Source organism: Augochlora pura, chromosome 4 (genome assembly GCF_028453695.1).
Source record: "Augochlora pura isolate Apur16 chromosome 4, APUR_v2.2.1, whole genome shotgun sequence".
Lineage (NCBI taxonomy): Eukaryota > Metazoa > Arthropoda > Insecta > Hymenoptera > Halictidae > Augochlora > Augochlora pura.
In genome coordinates this window covers 14,596,883-14,615,940 of record NC_135775.1, presented here as the reverse complement: position 1 = coordinate 14,615,940, position 19,058 = coordinate 14,596,883, and the positions used below count along the sequence as shown (strand labels likewise).

The 19,058-nt window shown below is 45.6% G+C and overlaps 1 protein-coding gene across 1 annotated transcript in view; it reads right to left on the bottom strand.

Moving 5' to 3' along the window:
* Positions 1-19,058, bottom strand: part of LOC144469470 (zinc finger protein rotund) — a 298,144-nt gene that overhangs the window by 182,271 nt on the left and 96,815 nt on the right. Inside the window, exon 2 of the mRNA XM_078179804.1 lies at positions 8,173-8,451. Within this exon, the coding sequence (XP_078035930.1) occupies positions 8,173-8,451 (279 nt within the window). The remainder of the gene's footprint in view (positions 1-8,172; positions 8,452-19,058) is intronic.

Genomic DNA, 19,058 nt, shown 5'->3' with positions numbered 1-19,058 from the left:
TTTTTTATTTTGTAACTTCAATATTTTTTTAGGTATTTAGCTGACTTTTCATATCATGGATAACTTTTTTGTCAAGATGATCCGCAGTTCGATGAATCTTTGTATGTCGAACCAGAAAAGTAATATTGTGAAGAATGATTTATCGAACCAAAAATATTATTTTAGATTGGTATATTTAATTTTATATTCCAATAATTATCCACAAAACAGTAACTTATAAACCATCCTTATAACAATAGTGTTTGATTTTCCATTTTGAATTTTGTATTTAATTCTTTATTGTAAAAGCTTTCGACTAAATTTTAACACACACGTTACATCAAATTGTTCGCAATAGATTAACTTAAAAAAAAAAATGTTGCATTTTCGACAACATATCACAATTCAATAATCTTAAAAACACGTTGGTGACGACTTTCATTCAAATCATACCAAGAAGCTACGAATTATAGTCAAGTCATATATTATAGTGAATTACTTATTATTGTACGTGTCTATATATCCAACGCGTAAATCCAAGAGATAATCATGAGCGAAGACAGCGATTTCTCAGCCGAGAACATTTCACGGCCAACAATTTGCGCATTAAGACCCCGCCAGGGGAAACAACCCCCCGTGGACAGCCATCGGAGTCGACCGATCGGGGGTTGAAGCAGAGACAAAGGCGGAGTCGCATCCAGGAACCCCTTTACGGTGCCGGTGTCACAACATTTGGGCCCGGGACAGAGTTATGGCCCTTTTTCCCGCGATTTCGTCCTGTGATCGTTCGATGACCGCCCAGGCGGAACAATTTCTCGGTGATTTCCCTTTCAGTTTCTCTCCTCCGCCATTTTCTTTTCCATTCGAATAGGAGCGCTCGGCTAGAAGCGCGAGAGATGCAAAACGCTGCAGGCTGCCGCGTTTCCAGAGGAATTCCTCCGAGGAAAGCATTTTCGATTCGTCCGCGACATTCCTGTTCGAAAGGAAAGGAAAGGAGAGGAAAGGAAAGAGCTGTCGGGTAAGGTAGAATGAAAACGATACCGGAAGAGCTCGAGCCATAGAATTGGATCCGCCCCTCGCATTCAATTAAACGATCTCCGATATATTAAACGAGTTAGTCTCGCCCCCTGGTCGAAACTCGAAATTAGAGTAGAGTAATAATAAGCCGTCCCTCGCGGGAAATCCGGTCAACCGGAGTTGACTGCGTAACCCTGATCCTGTAAAAAACGCGCGGAAAAAGTTGCACAGAGAACCGGGACAGCCGTCGGCCCCCGTGGCACAATGTAACGAGGATGAGAAAAAAAAATGTCGGTGGAAAAAATCGCGACCGGTTGCAGGGTCTATAGCGATCTCTGGGCGGCGATACGTTACGCCGAAAATTCATTAGCCGATCCAGATCGAGGAACGGCCGACGAAGGGGTTGATCCCGTCGTCATCGAGACAATGAGTCTCTCCCCTGTGCGCGCGCGTTTTTTTTTTGTCTCACGTCGCGCAGAGACAAAAATGCCGTTGCACCATTTGCATCCGTTGCTGCGCGAGCAAAAAAAAATCCGTGGAAAAAAATTCGATCGGTGGAGAATGGCCCGCGGAGGGGTAGAAGACGTCGCAGAGAACGAGAGCAAGCGAGAGAGAGAGAGAGAGAGGGGGGGGGGGAGGGAGAGGGAGCGAGAGAGAAAAAATTGGCAGCAGGGTACGCGGAGGGCCATTATTTTAATTTTCGTCCCGGCACCGTGACAAAGGGGGACAGAGGAACCGGAGCCAAAGGGGTGGAAAACTCTTCTTCCTTTGCATAATCTTCGTAAGGGTAGTTTCCTTTTGCTGGAGTCTCACGCGGCACCGGATTCCAGTTAGTCGCTTCGGGCCGGTGTTTTCCAAGGTGTTTTGCATCTTCGCCGATCCCGGGCTGAATCCATCTCCCTCCCCTCTGCATCGCGAAATTACCCTAAAGAGCTGCTCTAAGCGTTTTAAGGGATTAAGGTCGGGCAGGCGTAAAAAAGCACGGAGAAAGGGTTGACCACCCGCTGGGCGAAACCGGCGACAGATTACAACATCCGAAAACGTGTTTACAGGGGTACCTCCTTTCCGAACCCCTTCAAACGCTCAGGGCACTTTTCGTGGCCTTGGACTACTTCGCAGTCTTCGCCTTGTCCTACTTGTTCGCCGTATACTTTTTACTGATAAAAATGATTTTCCCCTTTCGACTTCGTTCAAAAACTGTTCTAGAAACTAAGAAGACCTTGTCTACGAAAGCAGGCCTCGCCTGGAAAGAAAACCTTGTCGAAGAAGATCTTATCTATTATCACGAAGCCTACCATGCCGAACAAAAGGATCGGTCCTATATTTTTTATTTTCAAACGGTTGAAATTATAAAAAGTCTTTCTTAAAAAACGATTGAAAGAGTTTTATTATTCGAGCATTCATTGCAATAAAAATGTCGAAAAATTTACAAGAATTCAGTCTAGTCATTCTTATAAAGCTACATTTGTTTAGGTTGGTTTAATTCTAAAGACTCTACCTAATAATAAGAAAGGAAAGACGTTATTGTAGGAGTCTCAAAAAGTTGGCCACGAATCATAAATTTGTCCATTTTTATTAGAACTGGTATTCTCTGTCCAGTTAGCTGAATTTAAATGTTATTAGAAATGCAGAATTTCGTTTTTGGCATCAGTCTCCAAACAAAGTCTGGTCATAAATGATATTAAGTATTAGGACGAATTTCATTTATAAAAGTGTTGTCGTGAGATAATTGACTTCGGAAACTGTGGCAAAAAATAAAGGGCAGCGTAATTGTAGGAGTAAAAAGGAAACATACATGTATCTACAAATTCATGTTATTTCTATATATAACTGCTTATCAACCAGATTTGGCCTAAATTCTGTTATAACAAAAAAGAGTGCAAAATTCAAAATGTAAATCTGAAACTAATTTTACAAGCGTTGTTTTTAACGTTGTATTTTCGTATAAATGTTAATAATTTTCCGATATTTGACTACATTTTTATAAAAGTAATATTAAGCATGCCGATCTTAATCTGAACGTCGTTAACATTGCCCATTTAAACACCTTAAAAATGGGCAACATTTTTCGATTGAATATGATTGTCGACATTACTTTAAGTCACAGATTTCTTGTCAAATTTCTACATACACATATATACTTTATTGTAACCAGAAAACATATCAAGATTGTGCAGTGTAACCGCGTGTATCAGTAATTACGACAAGTTTGCGATGTGTGTAAAGAACCGGACGATTACGACTGTGTAAAGTTAGTACAAGAAATACGAGTGTAATTTCCCTCATACGTTATAGTCGACAACGTTCTTCTCACAAGTTTCTAGGTGTATTTCAATATATAATGTGACAACGATTTAGGACATATTGCTGGATGAAGAATAAAAACCAAATACAAAAATATTTTAAAATATAAAATGTTGTACAAGTGATTTCTTCAGCTTGACACATTAAAGTCGTAACTACCATCTTCAACCTCTTCACACCCTCGGCCACGTATGTGTACGCTTTCTTAAAATTTATAATTTTCTTAAAATTATGATTATTCTAAATGTAAAGAAAATGAAAATCAATTGAAAAACTATTCACTACAGAATCCTTCGATACTAACAAAACCTCGTCGAATAAAATGAGATAGATGATAAATAAAAACGAAAGAATTAAATAGAATATTCCCCTACTATAAAAATTCATCCCTGAAGAGGTTAAGGTATTACGAAGCACAAAAATTCGTCAACGTGGATGGATTATGTCCCAGTAACCGTGAACGATATTTTAAAATTTCAAACGACATTTGACGCTCTGAAATATGCAGGGTGTCTCAGCATCGGCGGTACAACCGAAAAGAAGGTGATCCTACATGGGAAAAACAAATCGAAAATAAGAAATACAATTTTTTATTTGAGGTTTCGTTGTCGGGAAAAACGACTTCGAATATTCAGCGAGTACGCGGACACGTAATTATGATTCAAAATAGTTGAGATAGATGGATTTGGATAGAAATCGTATGTCACTTATAAATAGTACCAATAATATCATTAGTTTCTACATGGTGCTGTAGTACTCATTTCTGGCTATTGATTTAGAGTGGGCTTAAGTAAAAATAAGACCTACAATTTAGTTACCAACTTAATTTAGTAATGCTAAAGTTGTTGAAATTGCTGAATATTCAAGGATGGTTGCCGCGATAACAAAGCCTCAACTGAAAAAATTTTATATTCTATCTTCGATTTCTTTTTAATATAAAATCATCCTTTCCTGGTTATATCGCCAATGTTAGGCACTCTGTAACAAGCAGTGACTCGTATCAATAATCGGACATCTTTTCAAATAGGATAACCTTTTTTAAAGCTTACTGCACAATGACCAAAATACTCTTTATTTGACTTTTTTAACTAAGTCTATAATGAAAAATTTCAAAAATGCGTTTTGTAGATTTCGATAACCTTTATACTGAAAATTTAATCAATATCGGTTAACCTAGAGTCAAGATATAGGCACTGAAAGATATTAAAATCTCTAGATTTTTTACAGTTTCTGGTTGAAATTCGTGGAAAACTGCGACCTTCGCTACCTTTTATTATTTGTAACTCGCAACGATCTTAACCGATGTCAATGAAATTTCTAGCATGCACGTAAGTTACAGAGATCTATAAAACACATTCCTTCTCTGTTATCTAAAAAAATATACACACTCATTTTTAAAAAGTTGTTCTGTTTTAAGAAGTGACCGAAAATTAATGCGTGTCACTGTACACAGGGTGTCCATCAGTAAGTGTTGCTTGAAATAACAGGTAAATGTTTGATGTTACGAAGAAAGTGTCAAATGTGTTTTTCATGTATTTTCACCTAGAATGCGTTAGCACAATAAACAAATTTATTTACGACATTTTTCACAGTCATTTAAAGGTTATTTTAATTCTTTTAATGCTGTATATTTGTTACGATGAAAAAGTATGCTTTTCATAAAGCAAACGGTTTACTGGTGACTTTAAACGGCACTTATCCATCGACACCCTGTATAGTAAGGCAGCTTTTTGCTGCTACAAGCATAAAAAAAATTGCGCGCTGGAAAAAGGTAGCACCGTGCGTCGCGGTCTGAAAGCACAATTAAATTCTAGCTCGAAGCCGTCGATCATCCCCGAAACGCGTCGCAAGAGAGGGTTCGAGGCACCCGTATGCAGATTGCACGATTGTCTTCGGTTCCTTCTTCCTGTTTCTCTCGGCGGATCAAGTCCCTACCCGTGACCGCGGCCCACGGGCCAGACCGGGCCCCGTCCCGTGAGAATCTACGAGACATTTGCATGCCGCGGATTATTTAAATCGTCCCCTCATTGTCGTGGCTCCTTGTTTTTTCCGCAGAGGCCTCTCCAAGAGTCCTGCGGGCGCGCCCGAGCCTAGACAAAAAAACCGGCTGATCCTCGGGGCCCACGGAAGCGTCTTCCTACCCCTGATTCACCTTCGCTCACCCCTTTCCAGAATGCCTGAGCGGTCATTCGGATTCGTGGATGCGAGTCGCAGCACCTTGCGACGTGTCACGGGACGAGGCACCGTTGTTCCAAGGCCATTGTCTCATGGAAGGGGTAGTTCCTGATTGTCGCGATGGAGGGGGGTAGTTTTTGATTGTCGCGATTGTTGGAGCACAAGGCTGACGTTGCGTTTGTCCGTTGTGAATCCACGCTGTTTGTTTTTCAGGCGTTTCAAGGAGGGCTCCGGATCGCCGGAGTCGCTCAAAGGGGTGGTTGTTGAAATTACGCGGCAAAGGAGTGGAACAGGATAATATATATACTTTTTTTAATTTAAGTAATATAATAGGAGTTCCGAAACCGTTTTTTGTTCAATAAAAGACTCAGCTCTAGCCACGACTTTTTTAAAACGGCGACAGATATTTGTAATTTCACGCTATTATAGCCGACGAAAGAACGAATTCAATGACGACGGCCTTTGAATGACCTTAAGTCCAGAAATAGATAGTAATTAACTATCGCGTAGTCGAGATTGGATTACCGATGACCCAGAACTTGAGCGTAGCCAAGAAGCGACTAATTACAGTTTTACATTTTTTAAACAAACTCCTCTCCTCCTAGGAGGATAAACGTTATTCAAAAATGTAAGATGCAAAGTAAGTATAGTAAACATTCAGCTATGGGTCAGAAGTGATCCGGTGTAGGCTCACCGAGTTGCTCAATTACGCAGGCTAATCGAAAGTTAAGAAAGTAAGTCTAAACGTGATTCATAGTCAATGATAATTTCGAGCTGAATTAATTTTCATTTTTCTTGTTCCTTTATAAGAATTGTTACGTAAACCCGTCCTAGTTTTTCCCGTGCAACCACTCATCATTCCATACATCTTACTCTAATCTACTCTAGCCTAACCAATCCTAATTTATTGTAGCGACTTTCTATTGCACACTCTACCGTGGCTTCCCTGCAGCCTCGTTTTCATTTCTTCTGCATTTCTAAGTCATTCTACAACTTTCTCTTTCCTCTTACCCTACGATACTTTTTCTACGCTGGTAGCTTTGTCTTCTCCATCAACTCGTAATCGTATATCCAGGTAGTGGAACAGGATAATTTGAAGTTAACCCTTTGCGCTGGCAATCTTTCCAGTTCTAAATCCAAACTCGTTGATTATTTATTTTGTCACGATATTTCGTGACGTATGTAGAAGATTGATCAAATATTTAATTTAAGAATTAATTAAGTAAACCGCAATCATTATTTCGCTGTAAATATTTCAAAATTTTTAACAGTGCCTTAAAATTATCTCTCGAGTCTAAAGGGTTCAAAAACTTCACCTCCCAAACTTAACAATTTTTTAGGAGGAGCTGTCATAGTGATTTTGTAGACTCTCAAGGGTGGTATTGGTGGAGGGGAACACTCGAAGAAGAGCGTCCGTTAAAAAATCCGTGGTGCCAAAAAACTGCCGAGGATGCCGTTGCACGAGACAAGAGTCTCCCACCCCGCGTATTCAAATCAACCCCCACCGCTCTCGGATCGAAAAATTTTTTTCGCGCTTCCGTCTGTTTGTTTTTTTTTCTCCGCAGGGCGGGGCGAAGAGTATGCAAAGAGATCTTCAACCCTTTCCAGCTCTCGCCCCTCCATTGGTCCGCCGTAATTTTTTTCGGCCGGTCCCATCGATCCCTTTGTCTTCCTTCCGAATCCTTTCACTTTCACCGCTTCCTCCTCTAATCCCAGCCTCGACGAAATTATGCAGGATTCCCGCGCGGAGACAACAGGGGTGACAGAGTGGGGAGGGAGAGAGAGAGAGAGAGAAAGAGCGGAAAACAAAATCGAAACGGGGGTATAACCCGTTCACCGGCCAAAAAACTGACGGATCCTTTTTTTCGCGCATTTCTAGGACGCGTGTAACGGCGTCGTCTTCCGTTGACGCGGCACCCGTCGTTATGCGTCTTCTGTTGTTTTTTATTCGCTTTCAAGGATCGTCCGCTAGCCGAGACTTTTTTCTATGATCTTCTCGTATTTAAAATACTAGATTCTACGAGCTTCTAGCACCCCTTACAATTTTTTTTACACCGGAAAGGAATAATTTCTTGTGCTGTTTAGGTTCACGAAAGAAATCTTACCGACGAATATACTGTGCCAGTCGAGATGACTGGTACCACAGTTTTTATCCCAGCACTGAATTTACGAAGCAGTAAAATCAACTACGTTTTAGCTATCTATCAAAGTAATGATATCATATTTCGACGTTATTTTAGTACACTTGATCCTGATAGCAAATTACACAAAATGTATATTTACAATCTCTCTAATTGTAAATTAAAAAGCGATAGAGAATTATTATTAGAAAGATATTCCTACCAATAAATTATTATCAATTCTATATAATGTATAAAATTAATATAAATAAAATTAATCCGTCACTTTGACGAGTCCCGTAAAGCTAGTATTGAAATGTATAAAATTGTCCATAAAGAATTTTCCATAGGAAGCGATACTATCAGTATGCAATGATAGTAGCAAGATGTATAAATAAATTAAGTCTTTAGTGTTCGTTGGGTTTAACGTTGACCGACGCGTTTTAGGTTTCCGAATATCTCCGAGTCTCTCTCCGTATTTCATCCTTCTCTTCTAAATAGTACGATTCCTTGCACGAGACACGCAACGATCCACAATCTACGATAATTGAATAGAATCTGGAGAAGCTGAACTCACATCACTGGAGAGGCCGTTGTTCCACGGATAGGGTGGTTGAGGCGGCGACTGTTGTTGATGATGGACGCCTCCAACCCCTGTCGCGGAATGGGGGTTGTGGATGTGCTCGGCCATCACGCTGACCCAATGGGCCAGACCACCGCCCCCGGTGGCTGCTGGGCCCGTGGTGCCTGCTCCTGTGCCCCCTGTTCCACCACCTCCGCCACCTCCGCCTCCTCCTCCGCCGCCTCCACCGCCGCCACCTTCCTCGCCACCCTCGGACCACGCGAAAGAGGCCTTCTGCAACAGAAACACAGAGCAAATTAAAACCAGAGTCACGTGCACGGGATCAAACGAAACAGCATTACCGAGAACGGGCCATTAAAATTCGGCAATATCATGGGATCCGCGCGTCGTCGACGACGACAGTCGATTTTCGTTTTAATTCGCCTGCGTCAACATCGGTTAATGAAACATTTATAAAGCCGTACCGCGGAACTGTCGTTGACTTCGTTTGTAAAACGATCGCGGTAATAATACCGAGTGTAATCGAAGTTCCGTGTTACGAAGTACGGGAATTAACGAGGTCCGTCGAGAAGCTTCACGCGATTATCGGAATTACTCTGTTTCGAGTCCGAATAATTATTTCTACCCGGGCGGGGGACTCGAGCTGGTTTTCGAACTGTCGATTAAACGAATTCCGGGAACGAAATCACGTCGAGAGCTCGGCCGGCAACAGTGTTGCACAAAGGGGACCGGGGCGAAATTACACAGGCCGGGAGCAGCAACAACAAGTGGCAGGCTTTTCGATTTTTCCGCGCGCGGACAATTTCGAAAATAAGCCTCGGGCGCCGATTAATACGGACCCGGGGCATTAATCACCGTAATTATGAGGCTCGCTCTCGACCGACCGGGCTGCTTCATCCGATATTCATGATCGAACGCACGAGAAGAGCTGACCCATTAATAAATTGATCGATAAATCAGCGAGCGTGGCGCCTGAACACCTGAACGGCTTAAGCCGCGTTCACGCCTGCCACTTAGCCCCGGGAATGCGCGCGACTTTGTTGCATGAGCAACATCAAAGCGAGCCCGGGTAAACAAATTGATCGAAATTGATAATTTTAGTACGGCTGTCGAGCGTCACGCCGACCGGATCAACGCGACGTTTCTTTCTTTCGTTTGCGTTTAGGTGGCCGGTTTCCCGAATTCTGCAACGTTTAAAGCCACCTTTACGGAACGACAATGCACAGCGCGCAGAGGTGTCGGTGGAGATGCGCGCCCGCATTATTCCTTGTAGCGATTTAATCAATTATTAAATTAATTTGCCCAGTGTTAATAGCCTCCCGGGCCTTAAGAATAATTGATCGTATCGTATTTCAACTCGAGGCGAGAATCCATGGAATCTCGGACGCCTGCGGGGCCCTCGATTTTTGAGTTTCGGCAGGAGAGACACGGTTCCCACAAATTACCCACAGGTTGGCAACCCTATAAAATCGAAAAGACTCGAACCAGCCCCGCTGCACCAGCACGGACTCTTAATCTCTCGGCTACCGTGTTAACCGCGCGCATGGCAGCGACTAGCGTCAATTTGAGACACATTGTTGCCGTGCAGCCGCCAATTTCAAGGGAAGGAGATTGCTCGGGTGCACGTGTAATCTGGGAAATTACAAACCCGGCCGTTTCCATGGCGTTTTTCACCGGAACACCGCGGTCTATCATTTCGACGGCGATGGCGGCGATTAAGCTAAAAACTGACACGGCCCGATCGGCTATAAATCCCGGGATCCCGGCTCGCCGTAATGAGAAGAAATTAAGCATTTCTCGCGCATAATTTAGGAAATCGGAAAGCTCCGTGCTTTTTAATTGCGCCGTTGCGTCGTTCGCACGCCGCCGTTCGTCCCGCGGAGCTATTCCGCGGTCGCCATTAATATGAAGATGCGAGGTAAGTGTTGCGATTTTGCGGGGCCGAAACGGATGGAGGCAATCCTCCATTCTCCGGCGAAAAGTTTATTCATAATGAAACGGCAGCAGTCGATTTGTGTGACGAGCCGGCGAGTGACGGGGTACGAGCAGTCGATTGAGACGGCCGAGGAGGGGGGGACTGAAGTTCTCGAGGCAGGCTCGAGAATAAAATCGGCAAATTCGTGTATAATTGCGCGGCACGGTATCAGACGGTATCGATCGGCTGTGGAGGCGTCGTAAGAAATTCATAGCCACGGAGAAAGAAGAGAAATGTCAGCCGATGCCGAATCGATACGTCGTCGAACGCGCGTCGCTTAGCCGGCCCCCATCCGCGCCGGAATAAAAATAACGAAAATGATATTCGGCCTGTCCGGCGGTCTGCCCATACGTTTCGCGTGATTGCCGCGATGGACAGTTCATTAAAGCTTCTTGAATAATTAAACAGCTCCCGTCAATTTTCCAACGTAGAAACCCGTTCGGCTCTTTATACTTTCCATCAACCCTTCGTCGACCGTTTAAACAACTGCACGGAAAGAACTTCCGAATTTTACCTGTGCAAAGTCTGTGCCCTGCTGCCTCGAACGAACCCCAAGCTGATCAAACCCAATAAATCATAGTTCTTCAAAGATTTGTACAGTAGACTACACTCGACCAAACTACGTTTATTGGAACGAAAATTTTGGCATTGTCCGATTCGGTGAACTTCTGACGTTATTTGTCGTTACGTACCCTACTATCGTGCGTTACGCCAATTAAGCGAGCCTCTAGCTGGAGCGAACGCAAACAAATGTAAACTTAGAATTGTTTCTTTAGACCGCTTGATTGAGGAATCTGACCGCTTCGAAGTTTTGGAAAAATCGTATTTTGCTGCCTAAAATTGTAGTTTGAAGTCTTACTAATAAATTGCAAAAGGATCCAGCCTTTGAAACAAATTATTATTAGAAATAAGGAACCTTTAGCCGATTCGGATACCAACATTGAACATATGAAAAATTACGTTTGGGAATTTTACACGCGTTTGTCTTAAAACTGTGTTTTTAAAAACGGTGGGAAAGATATATTGAGATCTGATCAGCCGATTACTTTAAACTTCTTCTGATGCGTTTAATATAATATATATTAGACTTTGACGATTCATGTTTTCCTAATTTTTAATGAAAATGTTTCACCGCCAGTATGTATTCTAATTTTAAACATTTGTTTCATTTTTGTCCCGATAATTCCGTTTGGCGGGAATCCTGTATACCGTAAAATCATCTTAAAAAGAATCTCAGAGCGATGATATTTAAAACCGCATTTTAATCAATTAACGCTGTTTTTTTTTTTATAATTCATACCAAACGTTTATTTCTCTTCCGCTGTTGTTTTAAAATATAAATAATTCTTGATCACCTCAATGTGATTTCAGCTCTTAAATCGATCTATCTTAAGGCGAACTCTATTCGAAGGGAAAGTTACAAGTAGCGGGGATAATCGGTGGTTGTTCTAACCGCTCGTCTCCCGCAGAGTTCATACAAATGGAATTCTACCGTCCATTGCGAACATTTATCCGGCGTTCAGAGAAATGATTAAGCAGGCCATCGTTGACAGAAATTGGTGGCAACGGTTAAGTGATCGAGAGAGGATGGTCTAAGCGCCGGAAACGAGCGGATTTCCGCGGAACCCCTCGAAACCAAGATTCCTCGAGGCTCCTACCCCTGACTGGTAATTAGCGGAGCCCGGCAGTTAATTGATCTCGCAGCACGCATCGTGAGAAAGCTCGTTAGAAACTGCGGGTCGGATTGCTGGTGCCTCAAAGAACCATCCCCTCCCTCTACCGGCCGGAGGGTTGTTATTTCTTGGACGATAGGGGGGATGATGCGTTTCATTATTGCCTCGCACTTAATTACAAGGTCTCGGACGGCCTGGGTTCCGCGTGTCCCTGTGCTCTCCCTTCTCCGATTCTTTCGTCTTCCGACGCTGCGGTGCAACAAAAGCTCGGCCCCGCTCAAAGGGGATCGATTTTTGTTAACTGCAGAAGCTTTTAATTCGCTCCTCTGTCTCGCAGCCGAGAATACGCGAAGGATCCTAATCCAACAAGAAAATGAAACTACACGTTGCAAAATTCACAGTCGAGACGCGTATTCGTATTTTGCCGAATTCTGTGTCGCTGATTTAATCTCGAGCTTTCAAACTGTTTAGAATTTTAGCGGAAGCTCGGCGTGGAAGCAGAGAAACTGTTTCCTTCCGTGGAAAATTCATTTGTCGGACAAATAAATTACGAGCGCACAACTATCATCCAGCTGCGTCGCTTTTTGGGGAAGATCTTGTCTCGGAATGGAGCTGTTTACGTGGAAATTTGGAGCAGGATCTAAATCACGTGGTTTGGCAATGGCCAATGCACAAATCGGGCAGAAGTGACACGATAATTGATCACGGGAAGGCTTATACTATGAATGGCTACGACAACGGGTATTTTGTTCGCCTCATCTAGATATTAATATCGAATTACTTCGTGCTCGATAGTATTACATCTTGTAATAACATCACATGAATGTGATCACATTATACAATAACTGTATATTTAGACACTCCTCTCCAAAAGTATTAGCATACTCACAGAAAATTAAATAAATTTAAGAAACTTATAAGAAATTATTATAATTTCTTCAATTTACATCAAGGTTAATTGTATCAAGCTCTAACAAGTATACATATATCTATGTATATTTACATTTTAATAAAAATAACGACAATTTTATAAAGGAAGATTATATTTTCTTTTCATCGATATATTCACTGCGTTTTATAATAATTACTTCTTCGACTAACTTTGACGTCCGTTTTAATTAGATTTCCTATTACTTCTGATTTTACGCGGATCCATTTTATATACCCTTACTCTTACAAAGGAAATTGTTATAATTTCTCCGATTTATTCCCACGTTATTTGTATTAAACTGTATCAAATACGTTTACACATACAATTCTATTATAATGAAAATGACATGAACTTTCTAAAAGAAAAAGAAAATTTCTTTTTTATAAGGTATCAATTGCGATTTGTAATTACAATAGAAACTCTATTATTCGAAGATTTATTTTTGTAATATATCAGTTCCGACAAATTCTATTATTTTCAAATTTCATTCAAATCGAATAATTAGATAATAGAACAGAAAGTTTGAATATGAGAATATTGTAAAAATAAATGCTCGGATAAGGGAGTCTCTACTGTACTTCTTGGACTAATTTCTATTATCTCAGATCCTATTTAGTTGCATGCACTTCACATATTTTAAAAACGTGTCGCACGAAACGAACTTGGCCCATTGAATAAAATGCAATAAATGGGTAAACTAATGTGTAATTTCGACAATACAGTGCTTCAAACTTAACAGTGAACATGAAATATTACCCAAACCGAATGAAGAATTACAATTTATAATAAATCAGCAGGTGTTCTAATACTTCTAGAGAGGGGTGCATATTCTTACTCTGTATACTCTGTTACTGTTATGCGACAATCCATACGCTCTGTAAATCGGTGTTGCCGATAATACCATAGAAGATTTAACAATTCGATGAAGAAAAAGAAGAAGAAAATGTCAGAAAAGTGGGGAGAAGGTTGAAAGAAGTACTACAGATCTGCCGAAAAATTGCTCGACAGAAAATAAGATAATGACTAGAGAATTAGAAGAATAGTTCGGAAGAAGATTGGACGAGCAGAGAATTATCGGAGGGTCGAGGAAGAGTTTTGGCGAGCGAGGACAGGGAGGGAAGAGGGTTGGAGAGAGTGCGTCGTGAATTCGGGTCAAGCCATGTCGCGGAATCAACTAAGCCGAGCTCGAACCGCGAACGTGCCAAGAAAAGTTGCCTCGTGGCGATAACTCGGTCAGAAGCAAAAGGAAGCAACAGGAAGTCGAGGAGCCGGGGCGGCGGCGTTGCGAGAAATTAATGAATTAAGCCGCGGAAAAATGCCACGGCTAAGAAAATCCGCGGTGTTCCTCTCGAAGGATTTTAAACGCGGCTCGTTTGTTTGCGCTCGACTTGAATGGGGGTGGAAGCGTCGGCAAAGAATAGCGATGAGAGAGACTGAGAGGGAGAGAGAGAAGGGGAGAGGGAGTGGAGGAGGAAAGAGAAGCTCTGAACTCGGAAACTATGCAAAAAGTTCGGGGCTAAAGTATTTAATAAATGTTGGGAAAGTACTTGTAGGGCAAGATTTCGTTACCAAGGCGGTCCGGGCCGAATTCAAACCGAGATTTACATTTCAATCTACATTCAAATTCAAAGAAACACCGGTGAATCGCCGATGGAACAGGGAAGAGCGTGCCGCCGCAACGGAGAAGAAAGGAGCGAGAAGAAACAAAGGCGAGAACGGACGAACAAAGTAGTTCGAAAGTCGAAGACTGGATTTACCGGCGAAACAAAAAGTAATTGTCAAGCAAACAGGATTTCCTCGCAGCCAGGCGGGATCCTGCGGACTCTTTGCCCCCGCACCGCGCTCCCATTACGCGAAAACTCGTCGCACTTAAGTATCCGGTAACTTTTTAACCGACAACTTACACAGACCGTCTCGCGGCCGTCCCTGCGAAACCATTCTCTCTCGGCTACCCTAACTTTTCCCTTCAACCCTAACTCTTTCCTCGCTGTCCGCGCGATCCCGGCCGCCGCGGCGACCGTCCCGCGAATCGTAAATACCACTTTCCAATCATTTTTTCAATCGTTTGCTTCTCCACGCGGAAACTCGCTCCCCCTCGCTCCGGGAAAATTGGCTTGTTTGCTCGGGGGTGGCTCGTTCGACGGTTACGCGGTAACATAAATTCGGCGAATATGCTTCCCTCCTTTTTCGAGATTCTTTCGGGGGTCGCCAGGGAAGTCTGGAAGAGGGTAGGTCAGTGAAGACGCGAATTCTTTCGGGGATTATTGATCTTGATGCTCCGGTTTCGAACCGGCTTCGAGAAGGTGGAGGAGGAGGAGGAGGCCGTTCCTCGTCAAAGCTTTCAGGTTTTCAATCATTCCTTGCTACTCACGGCCGTACCTGATAACACCGAACCACGAGACAAACTCGCGAAAAACCTTCCCAACGATTAATCCATCGAAAACGATCGGCAGCCCGAAAACTTGCGAAGCTTCTAGTTTACAACCGAGAGACTTTATCGAGCCAAGAGAGACTCTCGTCGCTTATCGCGGCGGAGAGAAATGAGAGCGAAATGAAGATGGAAGCAGGAAGGTGTCGCGAGGGCTGACCTCATCGTGATCTTCCCGGTGAAGAGCGAGGTTCCTCGGGAAGGCTGGCACGCTGCTTACGGTCAATCCCTTGAGATCCTTCAGCTCCTTAAGGGCGCCGAGCGCGTTCAGGTTATCCTTCAGATTGGCCAGATTAAAATTAATCCCCTGCTCCTTGAAGTTCAGGTGCCTGTTGAGCACGGTCTTCCCCAGAGCGCTCGCCAGCAGGCTGTTGTACAGCTCGTTCCGCAGGATGAACTTCTGCTCGGCGGGTCCTTCGTCCTTGCTCGAGATGTCGTTCGAGGAGTCCGAGTCGACCTCCACCGACGAATTCGACACGACACTCATCGTGGACATTTTGTCGCTCACAAGTTTAATCGTTGCAAGTCCTTTCTATCGTTCGCTGCTTCTTATTAAAATACCTGTACATGTGCTCCTTGCATGTGTATAGGAATATAGAATTAAATACGCGTTCCGATTGATTCTTCTTTATGTATATATAGATGTGTGTATGTATATATATATATATATTTGTTTTAATTTATATGTATATATATATCTGTTCTTCTCCGTTGAAACTCCTATAGTTAGTAGTTGACGCGGCTCGCATCGGTAATCAGGAGGTTTAAAATCACCGACGACGCACCACCGTAGGATTGCTTGAGACGAGGCGGCCACGTGGCAGCGGCTCTCGAAGGGGACCGAGTCCCTCGACGACGGTTCCGCGATTAATCTCGAAAAATCTCGCTCGTAAAGGCAATCGGGTTCGCGATCAACGCCAGAACGCCGAAAAATACACGCTTCCTTTTTCCTTGACTTATCTCCGATCAATCTCTTTCCCTCTCTCCCTCTCACCCTCTGCTTCTCTCTCCGACACCACTCCGTCCGAAATCAACTATTCTCTGTTTAAATTCGTTTGGTTTTGTTATTGCCTTGCGAACCTGAACGCGTTTATTAAGACACGGTGCGTTGCTTCGTTACTGTCTCTATAATCCCGTCGATCACGACCGAACCGTAGCGGTTGATCGTCGCTGTTGCTGCTGCTGCTGTTTCACCTCTCAATCATTAACTCTATCTACTCTCTCTCCGACTCGGCTTATCTGTTAGTAGGCTTATCAATATTATCGGTGGTCGCCCGCGGCGCGGCGGGGACGAGGCGTCGTCGTCCTCGGAAAAAAACATTGCATCGTGGCGTTTAGGAACTTTTGCGCGCGCAGCTTATTACGCATGGCCGCGGCCTTTCTAATTGGCTGGCTAATTAGCGCGGGAGGGTGTCACCGGTGCCGCGAACACGAGGTTTCCGGCGTGCTCTCTCGCCGCCACACGCTCTGCCGCGCCTCCCTCTTCTCTTCGCAACAGCCCTCTGCTTCTTAGATCCTACTTGATTAGACGAGTTGCGCATAAAACACGTGAAAAATAGGAACTTTGGTTGATCGCTTCTTCGGCCTCCACTTCCTCTGCTCGGTCTCTCTTTCTCTATCTCTCCTCCGCTTTCTCTCCCCTTCTCTCTCTCTCTCTCTCTTGTTCAATCTCTTGATCGTCCTCACACCCTCTCGTTCCTTCCCTCTGTTCTCCTCCTCATCGGTGTGCGACTACATCGAAATAATGATCCACCGTGCGGCGGTTATTCCGTTCTCACCGTCGACAGGTCCCGTGCAGATCCTCCGCCGCCTGGTCGGACGCGTCCGTCGGCGTCGCCAGGTAGCAGAAGAGGAAGCGCGGTGAGAAGGAGAAGAAGAAACGAAAGGAGAGGAAGAAGTCGATACGAATAGAGGAACATCCTCCTGAGCTGGTCGCGTCGAGGAACATGTCCCTTAGGCCTCCATCGGGATCGGGCCCGCGAGCGTGTCTCTTCCTCTTGGACGGGAGCGGCTCGGGAGCGGGTTCAGGAGGCCCACAGGCCTCCCCTCTTCATCTGCCGAACGTCTGTGGTCGTCGGTGGGGGTCGTGGAACGCGATTGGTCGAGCGGGGGCCCGCGCGGGACCCGACGGAGCGCGACCGAGCGCGACGCGACGCGACGGGACCCGAACCAGAGGGCCCAGGGGCCTCTCGCGCGTTTTCGTCCGGCCTCGGCTAGCCTCGCGGCTCTTTTTCGCCGCGGTACCGCCGCGGTGGTGGGGGCAAGCGGCCTCTTAGTCGCGTTTCGAGCGTCGCCGAGTCAATTAACTACCGAGGGTGGCTGCAGTTGCCAGCGAACGGATTACAAGCTGATCGGAGCGAACGCGCGATGACGAGTTTACTCGTCGAACACGAGACGAGCACGAACGACGACGACGACGACGTTCCCGGGCACCGAGTTCCTTCCGCTGACGGAAACCGCGTCGCGGTTCGAGAAGGGGGTTGCCTCTCGAATCCCAGTTTCTTATGTGAGCGCGACCGCGCGACTGGTTGATGCAGTCCGCGGCGGAGCATAAGGAAGCGGAAGCTCGCCGTTCCTTCTCTCTCTCGGTCGCTCCGTTTTCTACCCGCTCGCGGTGTCCTCCTCCGTTCCTGGCGTTCCTCCTTGTCGCGCCGCCGGCCAAGGAAAGGCGCGCACGCTTCGCCGCGGCCGCCGGCGTCGTCGTCGACGTCGTCGTCGTCGTAGCCCGTCGTCGTGGTCGTGGTGTGCCCTCCGTCTTCCACTTCCTTTCTCGCGTCTCTCTCTCTCTTTCCCCGGCGATCCAGCCGCGGTCGTCCCGTTTCCGCCCTCGGCATCGCCGCCGCCGCCGTCGCCGCCGCTCTCGACTTCCTCTCGCTCCCGCTCCCAAAGACGGCGATGCATCCGTCTCTCCTGCCTTCGCAACCCGCCTCGATCCCGCCGTGCGCCGCGCGCCGTGGGAGGAAACGGGGTGGCAGCAAGTCGGGTGGAGGTAAGGAGAAGCCCGAAAGGAACGAGGAAAGAAAGCGGCGCGGTGCGGAACGGAGAACGCCGAAGAGACCGAGCCGCTGGAGAGACGGAAAGGTGGCGAGAGACCGAGAAACGGGGTGGTGGGAGGAGACCGAGAAACTCCAAGGTGGAGGTGGAGAAGCGAAACGAACAAAACGAAGCTGGCCGAGAGTGGCGGCGAGGCAAAGAGAGACAGAGGGAAAGAGAGCGAGGGAGAGAGAGAGAGGGGGAGAGAGAGGGAGAGAGAGGGAGAAAGAGAGAAAGGGAAAAAGAGAGAGAGGGAGCCGGAGATAGGCAGAGACGGCTAACCAGAGAGGACCGGGGGCGGAAGAGAGCCGGTGGATCGGCGGATCGGTGGATCGGGGGGCCGGAGGGATGGAGGGGCCACGTATCCCGCGAAGAAACAGATAAATATAGATATTTTTCCTTTGGTCGACCACCTGGGGAGAGGGATGAGGGTCGAAGGGAGGGAGAACGCTCGCGGGTGGTAGGAGACTCTCGGTCTCTCGGCTCTCTCGGTTCCCTCGAACCGAGGGGGCGAGGGGGTGCGAGAGGGGGCCGAGAACAGAAGGGAGGGTGTTGTACGCTCGTTTCCCGCCCCCCAGACCGAATTGGAAAAATGGAAATAATAAGAGTCGCCTCCTGGGGGGGTTGCATGGCGGGCTGCACGAGCAGCCGAAGGGGTTGCAGGGGGTGTAGAGGGAGAGCCGAGGGTAGTAGGTGGATAGGTGGGATGGGGATGGTGGGGGTTGTGCGCAGTGCAGCATGCGCCCTCGCGAGACGGGGAGAAGCACACGTCGTTTCTTGTCCGTGTGTGCGAGGCTCTCACGTGTGTTCGCGGGCAAGAAAGTGGGGCTCGGGGTGGAA